General features: G+C 49.7%; 1 protein-coding gene across 1 annotated transcript; it reads left to right on the top strand.

Annotated features, from left to right (window-relative positions):
• Positions 1–15,996: 15,996 nt before the first annotated feature.
• Positions 15,997–23,203, top strand: rpl27a (ribosomal protein L27a). Its single transcript, XM_084334284.1, has 5 exons — positions 15,997–16,036; positions 16,687–16,750; positions 16,864–16,939; positions 17,691–17,865; positions 23,026–23,203. The coding sequence occupies exons 1-5, from the start codon at positions 16,034–16,036 to the stop codon at positions 23,152–23,154; spliced, it is 447 nt and encodes a 148-aa protein (XP_084190410.1). The 5' UTR covers positions 15,997–16,033; the 3' UTR covers positions 23,155–23,203.

Here is a 23,203-nt window from a genome sequence, read left to right as displayed (position 1 = left end):
GGATAGAAGCTCCTTTGAGTCTCTCTGTGCTTGCCATGAGACTCCGGTATCGCTTGCCTGACCGCAGCAGTTCAAAGAGGCAGTTGTTTGGCTGGATTCTTTGATTATTGTCTTAGCCTTGCCCATGCACCGCTTGTTGTAAATGCCTTGGAGAGTGGGGAGCCCCCCTCCAATTGTGCGTTCGGCTGAACGGGCCACTCTCTGTAGTCTGCTGCGGTCTTGTGCAGTGCTATTCCCAAACCAGGAGGTGATATTGCCAGTCAGGATGCTCTCTATTGTGCATGAGTAAAAGTTCTTGAGGATCTTCTGACTCATGTTGAACTTCCTAAGGAAGTAGAGGAGTTGTCGTGCCTTCTTGATAACACTGTCAATGTGTGTGGTCCATGTCAAGTCCTCAGATATGTGGACTCCGAGGTACTTAAAACTGTTCACTCTCTCAACCGGTGCCCCGTCGATGCTGAGGGGGCTGTAGTCCCTCACCCCCGACCTCCTAAAGTCCACAATCATCTCCTTTGTTTTGCTGACGTTCAGGGAGAGGCTGTTCTCTTGACACCATCCCGCTAGAACCTTAACCTCCTCCAGGTAGGCCCTCTTGTCGTTTGCAGAGATCAGGCCCACCACTACTGTGTCGTCAGCTCATTTGATGATTGTGTTGTTGTTCCGCTGTGCCACACAGTCATGTGTGTACAGGGAGTAGAGGAGGGTACTCAGAACACTTCCCTGGGATACCCCTATGTTGAGAGTGATAGATGAGGAGGTGCAGTTGCCTGCTCTCACCACCTGGGGTCTGCCCGTCAGGAAGTCCAAGACCCACTGGCAGAGGTCATAGTTCAAGCCCAGGTCCCTGAGCTTGGCTATGAGTTTGGAGGGGACTATGGTATTGAATGCTGAGCTGTAGTCGATGAATAGCATTCTCACATAGTTCCCCTGCCTCTGTCCAGGTGTGATGCTGCTGTGTGCAGCACATGGGCTATGGCGTCCTCCGTGGACCTGTTGGGGCGGTATGCAAATTGCGGGGTCCAGGTTGATGGGGAGGGAGGAGCAGATGTAGCCCTTCACTATAGCTTCTCTGTGAGGATTGGCCCATTCCCGCCACACGCTTCAAGGTACTGTGAGGAGGATTGGCTCATTGCCGCCACACGCTTCTAGGTCAATTACCAATTGCCGTCACGCACCTGTTGTTTGTTTGTAATCAGCGCTCCAGAGCCCTTCATATACTCTGGTCTTTCTGTCAGTCGTTGTCGGGTCGTTTTGGATTACCACTGCTACTGCCTGTTCCCCCCGTTGTTGTGCCTCGTCTGTTTTTTCTTCAGGACGTCTATGGAAGTCGCCGCTGTTGTGTATCTCTATCATCCGTTGGAGCTGTGCCTCGTTGCCCGCTTTGCGCATTTGCGCTTTGGTGAGTTTTTGGAACAAACCTTTTGGATTCTCTGTTTTCTGTGTGTTTGGATAACACTGAAGATTTGCTGTTTTTTTTTGTACTGGACTCAGCTAAACTTGTGTGTTGGTAACACTGAAGATTAAGTCACGTGTGATTGTACTGGGCTCAGCTAAACTTGTGTGTTGGTAACACTGAAGATCAAGTCACGTGTGATTATACTGGACTCAGCTAAGGAGGACTGGACTGCCTCTGTATTCCGTTGGCTTGTTTATTGACCACTCTCTCTCTCTCTCTCCGTTCCTTCCCGAGTTGGATCCTGGAGTAGCTGCAGAGCCGCAGAGGCAGTGGCGCTACGCCGCTTCACCATCTCAATAACGGGACGATCTGCAGAGCCGCAGACAACTCTGCCAAGAACATTCTCCCCTTTGTTGTTCTTATTGTTATTTCGCTCATTCCTGTTTCAGAAATAAATACGCCCTAGTCTTTGGCTAACTCTGAACTACCTGTCTGTGCCGTGCTGTTGGGGTCGATTTCAAACCATAACATTACGACCCGACCATGACGACCCCAGCCGACACAGACAGGGTCAAGGCAGCGTTGGCGGTCCAGATCGAATTGACCAACGACCACAGCCTACAGTTAGGTGCGGCTGCGGCTGCTGTGCAGGACCTCCGGGCCCAGGTCCAGCCTATTCAAGTCAAGTCAAGTCAGTTTTATTTGTATAGCACATTTCCAGGCAGCGGCAGCTGACACCAAAGTGCTTCACAAGCAAGTTGATAAAAACAAATTAGTGTGAGGCAAGGTATAAGATTAAAAGAAAGAAGAAAAAAACATAGCAAAGCAATGAAAGCAACAAAAACAAAACAATCTGGTGCAAGATATAGGATTAAAAACATAATAAAGCACTGGAAGTAATAAAAACTGGTAGGACACAGTAAAACAAAGAGGATAGAGGGGCCAGGGGTCTAGTGGTGGTTAAGTAGGGGGGAAGGCCAAGGAGAACAGGTAGGTTTTCAAGAGTGATTTAAAAGCCTGTACGGTCTGGGCAGTCCGTACGCTGAGGGGGAGGCTGTTCCACAGTCTAGGCGCTGCGGTGGAGAAAGCTCTGTCTCCCCTAGTCTTGAGCCTGGTTCTGGGTACCACCAATAGCATCTGGTCAGCTGATCTGAGGGATCGGTGGGGGGTGTGGCGGTGCAGGAGCTCGGACAGATAGGAGGGAGCCGTGCCATTTAATGATTTAAAAACATTTAGTGCTAATTTAAAATCGATCCTGAAGCTAATAGGCAGCCAGTGGAGCGAGGCCAAAACTGGGCTGATGTGTTCGTGTTTTCTTGTTTTGGTGAGGAGGCGCGCGGCTGCGTTCTGCACCAGTTGTAGGCGGCGGAGGAGGGACTTGTCGATGCCCGTGTACAGAGCATTGCAGTAGTCGAGGCGGGTGGTGACAAAGGCATGTATCACCGTCTCCAGGTTACTTTGGGAGAGGTATGCCTTTGTCTTCGCCAGGAGTCTAAGGTGGTAAAAGCTGTTTTTCACTACGGCGCTGACCTGTCTATCGAATTTAAAATTACTGTCGAAGATGACCCCGAGGTTCCTGACAGAGGTGGAGAGGTTTGGGCCCAGGGGACCAAGTGCGTCAATGAGGGGGGGCGGGGGGGCACTATTAAAAACAATGACCTCGGTTTTCCCTTCGTTCAATGTCAGGGAGTTTTCGGACATCCAGCACTTGATTTCTGCCAGGCAGTCAAGCAGTGGTTCTATTGATGTCTTCCCTTGGGTGGGCTTTAAGGGGAGGTAAACCTGCACGTCATCGGCGAAGCAGTGGAATGAGATATTGTGTTTTTACATCAGCAGCTGTAATCAGGTCGTTTAAGACACGGAGTCCCTTAGCTCTCTGGCTACCCTGCAGACAGCCCAGGGTAATCAGCAGGCTGATATTCTGCACCAACTACAGACGTTGAGTGAAGCGTTTAACGCCCTGCTTGTAACCCCACCTACTCCAGGATTCTCGGCCAGAGCACCACCCGCAGCCGTGGCGGACCCCGCGCCTCCCGACCTCGCACCTCGGGAGCCCCGTCTCTCTGAACCACGTTTGTTTGACGGTAACTTCGAGGATTGTGCCACATTCATCATGCAATGTGAGTTGGTTTTCCTTCATCAACCCAGCCGATTTACTTCAGAGGGAGCCCGAGTGGCTTACATGACTAACCTGCTCTCAGGCCGAGCAGCACAGTGGGTTACTGCCTCCTGGTCAATGAGGACAGATTTTTGTTTTTCCTACCCAGACTTCGTGGCAGAGCTCCACAGGGTTTTCCACCACCCAGCTCGTGGCCAGGACCCAGGGGCTCGGTTGGGCACCTTCCGGCAGGGCAGTGGCAGTGTCACCGACTACGCGCTGGAGTTCAGACTGGCCGCAACGGAGAGCGGTTGGAACGATCAAGCGCTTCGTCTCACCTTCCGGAGGGGGCTCAACGACGCAGTAAGGGACCAGCTTGCGACCCGTGAGGAGCCCGATTCCCTCGAGGGCCTATTCGACCTCGCAATTTGCATCGACGGTTGCCTCCGGGAGAGAAGGCGTGAGAGAGCCCGACTGGGACCCCCAGACGTTCCCCAGACCCCCCGCACTCGTGACGGTACAGCGGTCCGTCCTGCTCCCTCCGCAACTGGTGGCCCCTTCCCCTCCCGTTCGGTGCCCGAGGAGGAACCCATGCAGCTGGGACGCACACACCTTAGCCAGGCTGAACGGGAGGCCAGGTTCAGGTCCGGCCTTTGCCTCTACTGCGGCCGGGAGGGACACCGTATCTCCAATTGCCCCACCCGGCCAAAAGACCAGGCTCGCCGGGACCCTGGGAGATCCTGGTGAGCCGTTTTTCTTGTTCCCACACCCGTGCACCACCTAACCGTCTGACGAGCGTCACCCTAGCCTGGGCGGACCAACGGGCGACGGTGGAGGCACTCATTGACTCGGGTGCTGATGAGAGTTTCCTGGATTTCGAGTTTGCCACCCAGGCCAACATTCCACTTGAGGACCTCGAGAGACCGTTGGAGGTGTTCGCGTTGGACCAGCACCGCCTGGCTGACATCACTCAACGCACCTGTCCAGTCCTTCTCACCATTGCTGGTAACCACGTTGAGAGACTCCAGTTTTTTATCACCAGATCCCCTCTTGTCCCAGTAGTCCTGGGTCGGCCCTGGCTCGCGCTGCATGAGCCCCACATCGCCTGGTCCTCCGGTACCATCAGGGGGTGGAGCTCTTCCTGTCATGCCCAGTGTCTTCAGGCGGCGTCCAGTCCCTCGCCCCGGAGTTCCCTTTGTGAGCCGCCCCCAGACCTCTCGACTATTCCCCCCGAATACCACGACCTCGAGGAGGTTTTCAGTAAGTCCCGGGCTCAGGCCCTTCCGCCTCACCGGCCTTACGGCTGTGCCATCGACCTCCGCTCTGGGGCTCCCCTTCCCGGCAGCCGCCTCTACAGTCTGACCGTCCCTGAGAAGGCAGCGATGGATAAGTACATCTCTGAGTCCTTGGCAGCAGGCCTCATTCGGCCTTCCTCTTCCCCGGTGGCGGCCGGTTTCTTTTTTGTTGGGAAGAAGGATGGAGACCTTCGACCCTGCATCGACTATCGCCAACTCAACGAGATCACCATTAAGAACAAGTATCCTCTTCCTCTCATGAACTCTACCTTCGAGCCCCTCACCCAGGCTACCGTCTTCACCAAGCTGGACCTCCGGAGTGCCTACCATCTGGTCCGTATCCGAGAAGGCGATGAATGGAAGACCACCTTCAAGACTCCCAGGAGCCACTACGAGTACCTGGTGATGCCGTTCGGCCTCACCAACGCTCCGGCGGTATTCCAGGCGCTCATGAACGACGTCCTCCGTGACATGCTGGAGGAGTTTGTGGTGGTATACCTGGACGACATCCTCATCTTCTCCAAGACCCTCAAGGAACACGTCCAGCATGTCCGCCGTGTGCTGGAGCGCCTCCTCCACAATCGGCTCTTCGTCAAGGCAGAGAAGTGCCGATTTCACTCCGACTCCGTCGATTACCTGGGCTTCATCGTGGAGAGCGGCTTGACCCGAGCTGACCCTCGCAAGATCCGGGCCGTGGAGGAGTGGCCGGAACCCACCTCTCGGAAAGAGCTACAGAGCTTCCTCGGGTTCGCAAACTTCTACCGAAGATTCATCCGGAACTACAGCCAGGTGGCGGAACCACTTACCAGGCTAACCTCTCCCTCCCTGCCGTTCGACTGGTCCCCAGCGGCTTGCGCTGCGTTCCGTTCCCTCAAGAAGAGGTTCACCACCGCCCCGGTCTTGCTCCACCCAGACCCCAAGAGACAGTTCATTGTGGAGGTGGACGCCTCGGATACTGGACTAGGGGCTATCTTGTCCCAGCGGTCGGCAACGGACCAGAAGGTACATCCGTGCGCCTTCTACTCACGTCGTTTCCTCCCTGCCGAGAGGAACTATGACATCGGCAATCGGGAGCTGCTGGCGGTAGTGGCTGCCTTGGAGGAGTGGCGTCATTGGCTAGAGGGGGCCGAGGAACCATTCACCATTTGGACGGACCACAAGAACTTGACGTACATCCGTGCTTCCAGGCGCCTCAACGGCCGGCAGGCAAGGTGGGCCAGCTTCCTCAGTCGGTTCGACTTCTCGCTGACCTTTCGCCCTGGGTCCCGCAACACGAAGGCCGACTCCCTGTCCCGGTTACACTCCAAGGGGGCTCCAACCACTGAAGATCCGACTCCCATCCTCCCAGAGGCCAGGGTGGTGGGAGTGGTCACCTTGGGCATCGAGGGGTTGGTAAGGCGTGCCCTACGCTTCCATCCCGCTCCCGGCAATGTACCTGTTCGTCGCCTCTTCGTCCCCGACTCAGTCCGGTCCCGGGTCCTCCAGTGGGGCCATACCAGCCGGTTCGCCTGCCACCCGGGCGTTCATCGCACGTTCTCCTTCCTGGCTCGTCGATTCTGGTGGCCCACCATGAGGAACGACGTCAAGGAGTTTGTTCTGGCCTGCGCGGTCTGCGCCCGCAGCAAGGCTTCCCACCAGGCACCCTCCGGGCTATTGCAGCCGCTTCCCATTCCGAGCCGCCCTTGGTCCCATGTGGCGTTGGACTTCGTCACGGGTCTTCCTTCGTCCCAGGGGAATACGTGCCTACTGACCGTGGTGGATCGGTTCAGCAAGGGGGTTCACCTCGTGGCCCTTCCCAAGCTTCCCTCGGCTGCCGAGACAGCGGACCTCCTGACAAGCCACGTGTTCCGCCTCCATGGGTTTCCCCAGGACGTCATCTCGGACCGGGGCCCCCAGTTCACTTCCCAGGTATGGCGGGCCTTTTGCAAGGGATTGGGGGCAACAGTCAGTCTTTCCTCTGGTTATCATCCCCAGACTAATGGACAAACAGAGAGGATGAACCAGAGCGTGGAGTCTGCTCTCCGTTGTGTGGCTGCCGAGAAACCCGCTTCCTGGAGCCGGTTCCTCCCCTGGGTCGAGTACGCCATCAACTCCCTGGTCAGTTCCGCCACCGGCCTCTCGCCGTTTGAGGTATCCCTGGGCTACCAACCCCCTCTTTTCCCTGCACAGGAGTCGGAGGTGGCAGTTCCCTCCGTGCAGGACCATCTCGACCGGTGCCGACAGGTCTGGGGGATCACCAGGACTGCACTGCTCCGGTCATCGGAGCGCGCCAGTCGTGGGGCTGACCGGCGCCGGATCCCTGCGCCGACGTACCACCCTGGGCAGAGGGTGTGGCTGTCCGCCAAGGACCTTCCGCTTCGATCCTCAGCCAAGAAGCTTAACCCCGGTTCGTCGGTCCTTTTGAGGTTCTGAAGGTGCTCAGTCCCGCGGCGGTGAGTCTTAAGCTTCCTGCGTCCATGCGCATTCACCCCGTTTTCCATGTGTCCCGGGTTAAGCCTGTCTCCCTCAGTCCCCTGATGCCTCCTGCTCCGGACCCGCCTCCTCCCGAGATGGTGGACGGACACCCCCAGTGGCAGGTCCATCGGCTTATGGACGTCCGACGGCGGGGACGGGGGTTCCAGTACCTGGTGGACTGGGAGGGATACGGCCCGGAGGAACGGAGCTGGGTCTCCCGCCAGCTCATCATGGACCCCGACCTGATCACCGACTTCCATCGTTCCCATCCGGACAGGCCGGGCCGGGCTGGTCGCCGGGTGGCTCCCGTGGAGGGGGGGGTACTGTGAGGATTGGCCCATTACCGCCACACGCTTCAAGGTACTGTGAGGAGGATTGGCTCATTGCCGCCACACGCTTCTAGGTCAATTACCAATTGCCGTCACGCACCTGTTGTTTGTTTGTAATCAGCGCTCCAGAGCCCTTCATATACTCGGGTCTTTCTGTCAGTCGTTGTCGGGTCGTTTTGGATTACCACTGCTACTGCCTGTTCCCCCCGTTGTTGTGCCTCGTCTGTTTTTTCTTCAGGACGTCTATGGAAGTCGCCGCTGTTGTGTATCTCTATCATCCGTTGGAGCTGTGCCTCGTTGCCCGCTTTGCGCATTTGCGCTTTGGTGAGTTTTTGGAACGAACCTTTTGGATTCTCTGTTTTCTGTGTGTTTGGATAACACTGAAGATTTGCCGTTTTTGTTTTGTACTGGACTCAGCTAAACTTGTGTGTTGGTAACACTGAAGATTAAGTCACGTGTGATTGTACTGGGCTCAGCTAAACTTGTGTGTTGGTAACACTGAAGATCAAGTCACGTGTGATTATACTGGACTCAGCTAAGGAGGACTGGACTGCCTCTGTATTCCGTTGGCTTGTTTATTGACCACTCTCTCTCTCTCTCTCCGTTCCTTCCCGAGTTGGATCCTGGAGTAGCTGCAGAGCCGCAGAGGCAGTGGCGCTACGCCGCTTCACCATGTCAATACCGGGACGATCTGCAGAGCCGCAGACAACTCTGCCAAGAACATTCTCCCCTTTGTTGTTCTTATTGTTATTTCGCTCATTCCTGTTTCAGAAATAAATACGCCCTAGTCTTTGGCTAACTCTGAACTACCTGTCTGTGCCGTGCTGTTGGGGTCGGTTTCAAACCATAACATTCTCAAAGCACTTCATGGCTATGGAGGTGAGAGCTACAGCGCGGTAGTCGTTGAGGCAAGCAGGCTTGGATTTTTTGGGTACAGGGATAATGGTGGACTTCTTCAGACAGGTGGGGATGACAGCCTGTTCTAAGGACAGGTTAAATATGTCAGTGAATACCGGGGCCAGTTGGTCGGCACAGACTTTAAGGACGCGGCCGGGGATACCGTCCGGTCCTGCTGCCTTCCTGATATTCACTTTCTTAAAGGTCCTCCTCACCTCATGTTCTGTTATCCTGAACACTGAGTCTCCATCGGCAGTGCCCCCCCCCCCTCTATTGCAGTGGTTTGTAGGCTGGTGCTGTTATTCCCAGCCTCAAACCTTGCATAGAAGGTATTGAGATCATTTGCTAAGGAGATGTCACTGTTCAGCTTGAGGGAGGTGCCTTTGTAATCTGTCATCGTTCTGAGGCCCTGCCACATAGCTCTAGAGTCAGCCTGTTCATATTGAAGTTCAATTTTATCCCTGTAGCGCCGTTTTGCTTCTATTACTGCCCTCCTAACATTGTATCTCGCCACCTTGTGGTCATTCATGTTGCCTGCCACAAGCCCGCCGTTGTAGGCTGAGGTGCGCGCCTTCAGAGCTTCGCGGACGGATTTGTCTACCCAGGGCTTTTGGTTTGGGTAAACTCTAATTGTGGTAGTGGGGATTGTTTCTTTTACCAAAGTACAAAGTACAAGTCCAGCACTGTTTCCGTGTAGTCATTAATGTTATCTGTGTTATCGTGGAACACCCCCCAGTCTGTACACATTCAAGTGCAACTTGGAGCGTCTCCTCTGATTCTACACATCTCGCGATACTACCGATATGAACTCTAAGCACAAGCATGAAAGTAATGCAAAGTGATAGGATCTCAGGTCTGGTCAAATTAGTTGCCAGTACTATAACGTTAGGTTATGGCTATAACCAAGTTCTGTTAGTTAGGGGTGACGCTTGGCATCACTACTGCACTCCCTCGCGTACGTGCACGCGCACTGAATAAATTCCACAAATGTACCTTTAATACCAGTATTAGTCTGACCACACCCCTCATCAGCTTACCTTCATAAGCAGGTGTGTGGTCACCTGCTCTCCTCCTACCCAAGCTTTCACCACAAGGTGAGGTCAAGGGCTGCAGCGGCCGTCTGATGCCAAGCGTCACCCCTAACTAACAGAACTTGGTTATAGCCATAACCTAACGTTCTGTTCCGTTAGGGGCTCTGCTTGGCATCACTACTGCACAAAGGGAGGCCAAGCGGAGCCGCTGGCTGACAAATACACCCCGCTGACAGCCCCCCACAACCATCAGAACAGGGAGGGCCGAGCCCCCCCGACCCCCCCTAATGGAGGGCATCCCCCCTATTAGGGGCTTCACGAGAGGGCGACGGACCCGACCGTGCGAAGAGGCACTCAAGCAACCCAACGCACAGGGTGAGCAGACCGTGGCTTGACCCCACGACTACACCCACGCACAACCCGCATGCCACCCGGGAACGAACGTAGGAAACAACCTCGTCACTGCCCCCAGAATCACGGGGTCAAGGGCAAACCCAACCACGTGGCAAGGCCGTAGCAGCGGAGCGCGAAGGAAGACCCAGACCCACCAAAAGGACTGGACTCCCTGGAATGGGGGCCCGGAGAAGTCCATGATGCCAGCATCAAGACCCCACCAGGTGGGCACCTAGTGACCCCGCCCCCCACATCGCCAGCGCATTCGGACAAAGGCCCCTCAGGCGAGCGGGCCCTGTCCTCCCCAACAGCACACCGCCTGGAACACAGGCCCTGCAACAGGCAGACAGTATGGTCATAACACACAAAAGTTAACCAAGGAAGCAGGCAGCGCACCGGGGAAAAAGACCAGGCAACAGGCTGTCAACCCAAGCCTGGAAACTGCGGACGAGGCAGGCGCCAGAAAGGACAGCTGAAAACAGCCGCCCCGGCGGAAGGGGCGTAAACTGGCGTTGTCGCATAACCAAGCCTTTAAACAGCATGTCAGAAGCGGGATCCTTAGACCACTCGACCCCTGACAGCTGCTCACAGAAAAAGCCCATACGATCGGCAGACGTCATGAACGTGCAGGGGCACCCTCAACCGGAGAACCGGGAGTTGACACTGCAGCAACACACCAGAGAACCAACCACCCAGGCATCACCCCATGCAATGGTTGGTCCCATAACCCCCAGGAAAGAAACCCCAAAACACATCTGCGGCACCGCCGCAGCCCGCGTTCTGGTTTCCAACAGGGCTATCCCGGGCCTACGGGTCAACGAGCATCACCCCGGACCGGGCCCGGTGATACGGGGAGCACAGGGTCCCCCGAGGAGGTTAAAACCACCCCAACAGGCCCCTCAGCGTCAAACGCAAGAGAAGAGCGTAAAAAATGGAAGACCAGCCCCAGTACCCTGCACTCGGTATTCCCAGGAGGTCACCCAACCAAGTACCAACCAAGACCAACCCGCACAGCGGCCGAGATCCGACGAGATCGGATGCGTACAGGTCGGCACGGCCGTAAGCCATTACGACAGTGCAGAATACAACGCACCTAACAAGGGTCCCATAACGCTCAACCCTGTGACACCCGGATCGACCCAGCATTTTTCCCCCTGAAAAAACCCCAAGTCCCTCAGGGTACCAGAACAGCAGATCTGCATCCCCAGCGGACAACGGGTGCAACTGGACTGGACCAGCGCGACCAGAACCAGTCCCGTGCCCTAATCACGCCGACCTGCCAACCCCAGGAGAAGGGGCAGATATGCGTGTTTGATCCCAACATAAAAAAGAAGGCGCCACCCAGACGTGTCGGTATGAACCGCGCCCGGTGGCCCACCCCTAGGGCGTGAGACCCTTCCCCATATGTCCAGACCCATTCCGTCATCATCCCCTGACATGAACGGGAACCCATCGACACACAGGGTGTCGGAAGAGGAAAAAAAAACCATCCCAATTGCTCCATAAAAACGCTGTTTCACCCAAGCAATCAAGGCGCGCTAGTCAGCCAATGGCCCAAAAGCACATCCTGAGCCAGCACTATGTGTGCGTTTGGACATACCCACATCAACAACAGGTCGTTTAGACCACCATATTGAATCCCCAAGACGCCCAGGGAAACGACAAGAGGGGCGAGATGCAATCAACTCCATGAATGAATGAATGAAAAAATTTACCCAACAGACTGCAGAAAAGGGTACAACCCAGTACGGCAATACACACAACAGGTTAAGGGGAGGCAGACCTGAGAAAGACGTTTAGTCTTGTTACCATCAGGGACCCTCATTTCCAATCCATCAAAACACATTCAACTCTTTATACAAATAAAGAAAAGGCATCACCCGTATGACCCAATCTGCACAGCTGGGAGTAAAAAACCCTGTTTTTCACATGATTTCAATCCAGTCACTCCTTTTAATCAGAGTGTAAGACCAGACCCTCCCAGAAACACCTTCCCACATGAGACCACGGTCAAGAAAAAAAATATGTAAACTGTGAGACACGTGACCAAAAGACTCAAGTTTGACACATAAACCGGGCGCAGCAGGCCTGTGAGCCCTGCGCCCAACCTCGACATCTTTAAGACACCAGCTCATGGAAGGCGTCGCCATAGCAACAACGCTACAACGGGTGGGGAAAACCTACCGGATCCTGTCATGTAACAGGAGTCGGTAGAATACCCCTCCCCCCCCCCCCCCCCCCCCTGTCAAGCACTGGCTTGGCCCTGACTGGCTCAGCAGAAAAGATCAAAAATCCCCTAAACCAATCAAGTGGGGAAGGAGGGGTTTATTCGACACCCCCTCCCGAAACACACCCTTTATCCCTACACACAGAAAAACAACCGTAGCCATCTTGAAAAACCTCCGGTAGAAAACAAAGCATAGCGAAGCTAATACAATGCCCGCTACCCACAAAAAGTGTAAAAGGTTTTACAACAAAACACAAGTCGCCTGTGCGTGAATCCTATACCCGTTGCCTATGTCATACATAGGAAAAACACGCTGAACGAGAGTAAGCGGCTAGGCCGTGAAATGTGTGCGTACGAGTATTACTGCAACTAAACAACACAGCATTGTGAAAACACATATACTTAGTCAAAGCAATGGAATAACACCAGTTCTAGCTGCATGTGGAGCATCAAGCTAAATAGAACCTATTACCGAGTGTACGTTGCAGACCTTGCTTAACCTCGTAATCACAACACAACTCACCCCACAACGTAAAAAAGGGCAGATTCATATATACACAGCCCCACCATATGATTTGTTTGAAGAAACACACAGTTTGTTCGGCCAAAACACAGTCCCCCTCTGTCGGGGAACTTTCTTTATTATTACTAATTAAATAATGTGTAAGGCACAAAATCACAGAGGGGCCGGGGAGGGTGTAGGGGAGGGGACACAGAGGGGAAAAAGTCACTCCTAACGGCGTCTGCCACCTCGCGCCGCTCGAGTCTTGCCACCCCGGGGAGCCCCGGAGGGACGGTAGATTACAGTCTGCTGGACACGACGTTCCCTACCGTCTCCTCCGGTCTGGGATGGGCCGGCAGTGGCAGAAGCGCCGTTTCGTCCCCTGGCCCTCTTGGCAGGGCCAGCAGCGGCGGCGGAGGCAGTGGTAGCGGCGACGGAGACAGCTCGACGTCGCGGAAGCCTTCTGCCTCCACCGGCAAGGACGGGAGGCGGAAAATGGCGCGCAAAAAAAAAGGAGCCACAATCCGATGCGGCCGACAATAGGGCATCCTGCCGCTGAGGCCAAGGTGGTTCCTCGACATCCTCGAACAGGGCGCCCCATGGAGCCATTTCCCCCCCCTCCGGGGTCTCCTGAGGAGGGATACTCTCCTCCACGGGGCCATCAAACAAAAATCCGTCCGCCTCATCCATGAAGTCCTCAGTCTCCATCGGAAATCCCGAGCCGGACGCATCTTCGCTGGTCTCCAGCAGCTCCCCAAACCCAGGCCGTTCGCTTCTGCACGCCACCATCTTGCGATGCGAGCGAGCAGACGCGAAAAGTTTGCGTCGCAAATCCTCCGGCTCCAGAACAACCCCCCGTTCACCAACGGGCGATTCCCAGGAACCAGAGAAACCAGAGTCGAGATCAGGCCATCGCCGGAGCGACGGCACCGACCCCTCGGCTCTTCGGTGAGGAAAACTATCCACCGGCAGTCTCCCGGGCTGGGTCGGCAACCACGAGAGTGGCAACAGCCCAGCACCGAGGCGCACAACGGAGGCGGGAATGGAGAACCGGTGGTGAAGAGTAGGTCTAGCGGGTCTACTCTCCGCGGAATACATTATGACCCAAACCTTTTCTTGTACAACGAAAGTGAGAGAAGAAAAGATTAAGCACAATGTAAACCAGTCACAACTCTTTTCAACTAACAACACGTCAAGTGGGGTACTACCGAGGCACTTCCTTGTGGTGAAAGCGAGAAGGAGGAGAGCAGGTGACCACACACCTGCTTATGAAGGTAAGCTGATGAGGGGTGTGGTCAGACTAATACTGGTATTAAAGGTACATTTGTGGAATTTATTCAGTGCGCGTGCACGTACGCGAGGGAGTGCAGTAGTGATGCCAAGCAGAGCCCCTAACGGAACAGAACAGTGTCATATGATGTTTAGTTTAGTTTATTTGGTTTATGAAAAGGACAGTGTGCACATACATTAATCATCTGTGGTAAACAAGAATATGGGTGTTTGTTTGGTAGGTAAAGCATGATTTGGCAGCACCCACTGGAGCAGGGAATGTACCACAGTAAAATAACATTGTTTATGGACTCATCATGGACAATAGCAAATATGATTTTCTGGTTAACCCTTTAATCGCCGTTGAAGCTTTTCAGCGTCATTCCCCGCCATGCTTATTCTGCCGATGACGCTGTACAGCGTCATTGATATCAATATTTCAAAAATCTGTGATCGAAATCATATTTCTCCCCCGGAGACATTATATGTACTGGTGAGCCCCTGTCAACTCTCTAACGGTTCAAGAGCGCCATCTGGTGGCCGATCGGCAGATCGCCCAGGGAAGAAACAGGGAAGTGGACGCTGGTGCTCATTTCAATTTGGTCCGATCACTCGCAGTCGCTATAGGTCCCGGGACTCGAGCTCGACACAATGGATATCGATCCGTTGCCAATAACTCGATAAACAACATGATTTGGACGTATATACTATTATACAACCTGGAAATGGATCGGGTATTTCTATATCCCATAATAGAAAAAATTCTGTTCCACGCTCATCTCCCAACGGCGCGAGGAAGCTACGGTGAGTTTCAGTGTTATTTTGTAATGTCTTCTATACTAACTGCTACCCACACTAGATGAATGATATAACGTTGCCCACGGAATTATAAGCGACCCACCGCCCATCCGGTCATCATCAGATCATACGTAGTAACTTCTAGAAGTACGTCCATTTGAATTTTTTTATCTCGCGCCGATTGCTATCAAACTGTATACAATCATCAATATAATGCATTTAGGGCTATAAATCACGTTCTGGAGAAAGCTGCAGAAAACGATAAAAACATACTTATACTTTAGACCGTATTTTAGTATGAATATGTGAATGAAAAAGTATAACGTTGCTACACCCTGAACAATAGATAAAGGACTTTGAATGGGCCATGGTAATGTCAATTTAGCAATACAATTTAAAAAGTTATAGCCCTGCAAAGAAGGGGAACTTCTCCATGTTAAATACGGCTGGCGAGGGATGGTAAATTATGAATTTAACCCCGGCGATCAAAGGGTTAATAACAGCTCTTAAAGTCATGAAAATTTTAAATGCAATGGAACTTTTGATCATAATAGAAGAATATGATTTACACAAAAGTCCTAGCCCTTTAAATATATATATTTGGTTTTGTTTTGTTTTATTTTATATATTTAATGTTAATATTGTTTCAATCTCTTTTCTGACTATTTTATATGCACCTGATCCATGGAGATGTGCTATCTGTAAATGAGAATTTGTTCAATACAGTAAAAAATATATATAACTAATGATTATAGGAATTTTTACTTATCACATTGATTTATTGTCACTATTCACTGTAATGTCTGAATACACTTATACATTCCTCAAAAGGTTTGACATTCTTTTTCATGCGATTTTTAATGAGAAACCACCCACAACTTTTATATAGCCATATGGGCCTGCATATAGATAGATAGATAGATAGATAGATAGATAGATAGATAGATAGATAGATAGATAGATAGATAGATAGATAGATAGATAGATAGATAGATAGATAGATAGATAGATAGATAGATAGATAGATAGATAGATAGATAGATAGATAGATAGATAGATAACCCCCCCCCCCCCCCCATCCCCACCCTAGCCCAATACAATGCAGATGAGTAGCCTACACTGACCAATAAAACATGCACAGCAGTTTACACATATGCACCTAAAAAGTAACATACATGATACTCTTATTCCAATTGTAATCAAAAGTATGCCTTTACAAATCTATTTCTGCCATACTACACTAGGCGTCGCTGTGGGTTTCTTAGAAAGTGTTGCTTTTGACGCAAGTCTCGCACAAAACCGAGAGATTTCCAAATCCCGTTCCTCTTTCAACAAACCTCCAAGATGGTAGGTGTTTCCATGTATCCCTGTGCTGTTACATTTACTGAAATCTACGTTCATCCTCGTTCATACACATGTGAAAATGACCACTCGACCACGATTTCTTATGTACTCTTGTCTACGGCCGGTCTTTGGATATTATTATTGATAACCGAGTGTAAACATTGTAGATGTCGGCGTACATACACGTCTGTATGGCAGTTGTGTTCTAGTAGGCCTTTGGCTCTAGCAGGCAGCCGATCTCTGCTCACATGGTTTAACCACATGCACAAATCAAACTATAGTTTCTTAAATATTAACAGGGGCCGGTATCGGAAAGATGTAACACTGTGTCTGGTAGTCGGTTGCCTGGTGTTTGCTTGTCTATGGAAAATGTGTATTGGCATTAGCCTACTCGGGACGAACATAGCTAACGTTGGCACCAGCTAGCCTTTGGATGAACCAACGCTGTCGTTAAAAATTCCACGTGTCAATTGAGCAAAAGTGACTGTAAAGTTGACCGTAACTTCACTGTACTCAGTAATGTATGAACCCTTTGCTAACACCAGAGTGGCCTCTCAAAAGCCACCTAGCCCAAGTTAGTCGGGATGTGTGGTGTGTTGGCCATGTTGTAGCCTACATGTTTATCTCACTATATTTATCAAATTATCTCCTAGCCTACCAAGTTGGCGAAGACTAGGAAGCTGCGAGGGCACGTCAGCCACGGCCATGGTCGCATTGGTGAGTATTATACTCTGCTGTGTGGTGCTTCAGTTGATCTACAACGTTACTGCTTTTATCCTGCAACTGGTTGTGGTGATTGATTAACCACAACATCCCTTCTCTTTCCATAGGCAAGCACAGAAAGCATCCTGGAGGTCGTGGTAATGCCGGTGGCATGCATCACCACAGAATCAACTTCGACAAATAGTGAGTTCCTGGACCTTTTCATGTGGCCTTGTCTAATATAGTACATGCATGAAGGCAACTAGCTGCGTTACACATACTAGGCTTTTCGTAATTGGATATTGATGTTGGACATTTCTAAATTGATTCCTGTGGGGCGAGACAGTGGCTCGGGAGGTAGAGCAGAACTGCTCCCGGTTCGATTCCCGGGCAGGCAGTGTGTCGGAAGTATCCTTGAGCAAGATACTTAACCCCTATTTAACGAGCAGGTTGGCACCTTGTATGGTTGCCTCTGCCAGTGGTGTGTGAATGGGTAAAATGTGAGGAACAAATTGTAATTGCTATATAAATGCACCATTTACCTTTTTTAAATGGGAACTGAACCCCACAAATCCATTGAGACTGCCATCTAAAGGTTAAATGCATGCTATTGCTATCTTAATGCCCAACATGAAGATCAGACAATAGTAGATTGCAATAGCTGGCATATAACCCTGAGACTGCAGGACTTATTTGTGTGTGGATTGTTTGCTCTTTAAGGTGAACATTTTCTCCAGAGACTCAGAGTCTCATCCTGGCATGTCTCATTGTCTTGGTGTGCTAGAGTTCTCTCAGAGTGAAGACTGGTCCTATTCATCGACTGGCTATCTCATTGGCCGGTCACCCACATGGGCAGTTACATTGTGTGTACAAAGTGATTTCCTAAGTGGGCCTGTCGTAATCAGTGGAGGGTTTTGTTTTCCGTTGACTGCATTGCTCTCGTGTCCCTCCACAGCCATCCAGGGTATTTTGGTAAGGTGGGTATGAGACACTACCATCTCAAGAGGAACACAGTCCACTGCCCCACCATCAACCTAGACAAGCTGTGGACTCTGGTGAGCGAGCAGACCAGGGTCAACTACAGCAAGAAGCCCGATGGCCCCGCCCCCATCATCGATGCTGTGCGCGCTGTAAGTATCAATCCATGGGTTGATTGTATATAGCTTTGTTGATACCTGCAACAGTAGCAGTAGTTTTCCACTGTTGACAGGGTGTCGGAACGTGTAGGGATTTCACACATCTGCATTCAGTTGTGAAAACTGGGTGTTTACATCAATTTGCCTTTGAATGAGAACTGTTGTCTGCCTGACAAATGTGTATTTGAGATTCTCTAGACATTTACGTAGCCTATGGTGGCTCTTCAACCTATGGATACTCGCCATCCTCATGGAGAGCTGCTTTATGTGCAAGACACACACTAGCACAATTTGTTTCCCGGTTCGATCCCGGAATTATGTCCAAGTGACCTTAAGCAAGTCACTGAACCCCTGACTGCTCCTTACTATTTACATTGCTGCTGCATTCATGGGATTCTTGGAAGCTCCTAGTTTGAAACGTCATGCAGGATGTTGTAAAAATGATGACAGAAAATATCTGTTGATGCTAGACAATGATGGCCATAATGTTACTGTCAGTAGGGGTGGGAATAGGGCTGGGCTATATGACTATTATATAAATATTGGGTACAGTTCATTAACTACACTTTTTAAAACGTAGCGTGGATATCGTGATGTTTTGCCCTCGTGTTAGAGGCCGCCGCGGCTGAGATGAGACTTACAAGCGCAGTGCTAAATGCTTTCCTCTCCCTCTCGCAGGAAAAAAGTCAGTCACACACTTGCCCAAATTACGTCATCTACACGCACGCGCACACACCTAGCCAGAGACAGAGAGGCGGTGGCTCGCTGCTAGGGATGCCCCCCGAAAACCCATGAGTATTGGTTTGTTAAACCCATATCTCAGGAAGACGGTTATAACTAGGACCATTTACCATAACTAAACCAAAGGCACTAGTCACCCGTTTCCAACATAATGTAGTCACCACATTTCACACACACAAAGCACAACTCTCATACTGACTACACTACATATCCTAACCAGACCGCTCGACTACATATCCTTCCTAACCAGACCTTGACAGCCTACACAACTCTCATACTGACTACTAGGGGTGTAACGATGCATCGATTAATCGGGGGAAAAAAATTGGTATTTTTATTGACCTATAGTCCATTCATGCTGAGTGAATCGGTTCCCCAGCCACATTTGTGTATTCAAAAATGTTTGCGGAATTAACTGATAGAAAATTAATCGAATCGAATTATTGTCAAATGAAGAGATTTCATGATGCATTGAATCGTTGCCTGAATAATCATAATCGAAATTAATCGTTGCGAGGTCGCATTGTTACACCCTACTGACTACATATCCTAACCAGACTGATCACAGCGTACACTACTCCCATACTGACTACATATTCCTACCAGAATGCTCACAGCCTACACGACTCCCAAACTGACTACATGTCCCATGTTTTGAAACGGATAAAGTGGGGGGAACTAAACTCCACAAATCTTTTGAGAGACTGCCATCTAAAGGTTAAATGCATGCTATTGCTATCTTAATGCCAGGTGATTTAGGTACCTGTGAATTAGATGTGTGATATCTCCCAGCACAAAGATCAGCCAATAGCATGTTGCAATAGCTGGCTTTTAACACTGAGGATGGGAGTCTCTCAATGGACTTATTTCTCCAGAGACTCAGAGTCTCATCCTGGCATGTCTCATTGTCTTGGTGTGCTAGAGTTCTCTCAGAGTGAAGACTGGTCCTATTCATCGACTGGCTATCTCATTGGCCAGTCACCCACATGGGCAGTTACATTTCCTTGGGGCTATTTATTTAAAAAAAGAGTGATTTACTAAGTAGGCCTGTCATAATCACTGAAAGGTTTGTATTTGGGGGTAACTGCTATTGAGCTCATTGAGACAAACCACTAGAGTTCAGTTGAAACTGCGAGTACTCCAGTAATCAATTATTCATGCCCGTCCCACTCCCTACACCTGCCAGGGGGCTCTGGTATTATGTCAACTTGCACTGATTTCTTCAACTATATTACTTTACATCTCGATAGTCTTTTGGCTGAGTTTTGCTAGTCAAGTAAGAAAATCAAGTTGTTTACCTAAACATCCTAGATGGTAACTAAACTAGTCGGTCTCGTCATTGCTTGGAAATAGTGATGGTAGTGTTGGTAGGCAATTTCCTGTCATTCGTTGTCCGTGTTGCTGATCTGGTCACCAGGCTGGGAGGCTGTCAATATGTTGATGCATGTAAACTTCTCGTTGGTACAAACTTCCCATTCCACTTCCACTTGCTGCTTTTTCATTTTATTTTTTACGTTTTTTTGTTTTTAAATCTTAACATGTCTTTGAGCAAACAAGCTACATTCTCATTATGGCTGAATTTCCTCTGGATTAATAAAGGATTTATATTCTATTCAAACCTTGGACAAAGAAACATTTCTCCCCCGACACCATTTTGCGAGTTTCATTCTGGGCTTAGCACTGCCCTAGACTATTGTGATTTTAGTTTACGAAACAAACGACCCAAAAACGTTTTATAAAATGGAAGCTCTAGTGTAGCGGTCTAGCTATGTGAGACTAGGCGGACTATGCAATGTAACTACTGCTGATGTATGGGCTGGGAATGGGGAGGAAACTAACTTTTTGGCTTACCAGCCAACTGGCGAGTATCTGATTTTTTTTACCAGCCAAACAGATTTTTTACCAGACAAAAAAAATCGCTAATTGTGATAATTACTTCTTTGTATGTCAAGCCGCGTCAATGTTGTGTATGCATCTGGGTAGGCACACTGTGCCTTTAAGACAGCACGGTGGTCTTACGACAGTGCTGTGACGTACCGTCAAGTGTTGTGGTAACGTCAGTTGGGTTGGTGTGCTGTTGTCTGGTTGAGCTTAGCTAGCCCCTTTCGTGACTGCGATGTGCAAGCCAGGGGCTTTTGAGCATGAAATAAAATGTCTAACCTTACGTCGTAGTCCGGTGCTTTTTCGGAAACATTATAGTCATAACAGATACACCTAGCTGGCTGCTTTGAGCACACTGGGCTAACGTTAGCTAGCAAGCAGCTATATAAGTAACGCTAACTAGAAGCTAACCACTGTATACAGTTCCAGTAGACTAACATTACACCTCTGTGATTTAAATGTGTCCTTAGTAACTTATACTTGATGGTTGTACTTAGAGTTGTTCCGATACCGATACTGGTATCGGAAAAGCCGCCGATACTGGCTAAAATGCTGGTATCGGTATCGGCGAGTACCCTCTAATGCTGCGCTCCGATACCATATGACGTAATTTATCAACAACACTGGTCTGTTGAGTAAGCATTATAAAACAAACGTGTGCTTAATCGATTAAAGTGTCAATGCCATTTGTCATTTTAACAGCAGATACTTTCTTAAATGTCATCGTCCCGACAGAGCGGTGTTGACGGAGAGCTCATGGGTTCGCTTGGTGGCTGGTGTTATTAGCGTCAGCTAACCGAAAGCTAGCTTTAACATTACCTTGGCTAAAGTTGGGGCTATTCATATAATCCAGCAATAATGGCTGCAGACCTGCAAGCAAAGTACAGCAAGTTGGCAAAGGAGTATTCCAAGTTAAATCACAATGTCACCAGTAACGTTACAGTCTTCTATGGTCTTCCCATATACCGGTAGCTCATGCTAGCTAACGCTAACGTCGTCATTGCACAATTGCACGTCGCGTACACAATTAATGACATGTTGCGGACAGCCATATCGGCGACAATGTTTAGCTTTTAGTGCCAAATGATAAGAGTCTGAGGCGGAGTCTCAAAAGAGAATGTTGAATATTTATTGTGCAAAAATCACATGCTACTGAACGGAGCCTTGTAGACAGACTGAGTAGGGTATATCTGCAGAGCCAGTGGGTAGCGAGTGCAGCAACGTATAATGTCCGTGTGGATCATTGGAGTAGGGTATATCTGCAGTGCTGAAGCCCCATACTCATTGATTAATGATACTAATACAAATCTATACAATCACCTGTTGTTGAATAAATACCATTACTTTCTAGTTATGACTAAAAAACAGTATATATAAAACAGTATTTGTAAAAAAAAAAAAAAATATTTATAAAAAAATTATATAATATCGTTTTTTGTTTTTTTTTTTTTTATGTATGCACTGGTATCGGATAAGTATCGGTATCGGCCGATACCCAAAGCTTAGGTATCGGAATCGGATCGGAAAGGAAAAAATGGTATCGGAACATCTCTAGTTGTACTAGGGTTGGATGCAGTTCCCCGTTGGTCAGTCTGTCTGTTTTCCATCTTCTGCTGTGTTTGTTATCTGTTTGCGAGTGCTCCTGATGGCTAGCCTAGTAGTACCGCGGGACTTTTATTATTATTATATGTCCGCGGGTTGGCCAGTACTGCGCAAACGTTTATTAAACATTATATGTCCGCGGGTGGTCTTGTGCAGTGCTCTCGTGGCACAGTGTCAACTAAAGCGAACACTCAGAAGACGCGCACCGTTTGCCAGTGCAGTGATTGCAGAATGTTTTATTTTTTTGTATACTCGCCAGACTGGCGAGTGGTCTTCATGAATCACTCGCCAAACGTAAAAAAATACTCTCATTTGGCGAGTAAAGTGGCCTAATTTCCTCCCCTGGCTGGGATAGTTGTCTCTTAATGTTCTAATTAGCATGGCCAGAAGCTTTTAAGATGATGGGTTGTGTATTGTGAGCTGTATGAATTTATTTTAAGGGGGCTTTGGTCGTAAGGCTTCACAGCTCTTTTGAGGACGTTTGTTTATATTAATTGTTGATGGTATTCCAGTGAAGAGTAGTTGGTTGCCTTTTTTGTCCTATAATTTCTTTCACATAATGTTGAATTACATATGCATGTTATAATGTTAAGACATCTTTGTTTGAACATTACATGGCATACATGATTACATTTTTGAAGATTACACTTGCCTTAGGCTTGATGATTTTCGGCTCATTCACTTTCTTAAATGTCCTGTATTTAAAAACTCAACCAGACTGGACAGTCCCAACTGAAAGTGATTTTGAATGTCCTTCCTTGTGTGGGTAAAGGGTTAATCCCTTTGACTACATTTAGCTTTGGTTGGGTAATCCAGCAGCAGTCTTCTTCATACAGAAATAGTTGGTCTCAGATTGGACAAATTACGATACATTTTTATTTGTAAACTATTTTTCATTAAGTGCTAACTGTGTGCCATTTATCTCCACAGGGATACTTCAAAGTCCTGGGTAAAGGCAGGCTGCCCAAACAGCCGGTGATCGTCAAGGCCAAGTTCTTCAGCCGAAGGGCAGAAGAGAAGATCAAGGCAGCGGGAGGAGCTTGTGTGCTGATGGCATAAAGCTTCTGTCAATGTTTTTTTTTTTCAAAAATAAACTGTGTAAATGGGA

The sequence above is a fragment of the Notolepis coatsorum genome, assembly GCF_963971535.1.
Source record: "Notolepis coatsorum genome assembly, chromosome: 18".
In the NCBI taxonomy this organism is placed as follows: Eukaryota; Metazoa; Chordata; class Actinopteri; order Aulopiformes; family Paralepididae; genus Notolepis; species Notolepis coatsorum.
Note: the sequence above shows the minus strand (reverse complement) of the source record. Positions and strands in the feature narration are given on the sequence as shown.

Bases quoted from the DNA above. Each gene is read 5' to 3' on its own strand.
- rpl27a (XM_084334284.1), top strand. The intron at 16,751-16,863 runs GTGAGTATTATA...CTCTTTCCATAG, and splicing joins CCACGGCCATGGTCGCATTG to GCAAGCACAGAAAGCATCCT. The intron at 17,866-23,025 runs GTAAGTATCAAT...TTATCTCCACAG, and splicing joins TCATCGATGCTGTGCGCGCT to GGATACTTCAAAGTCCTGGG.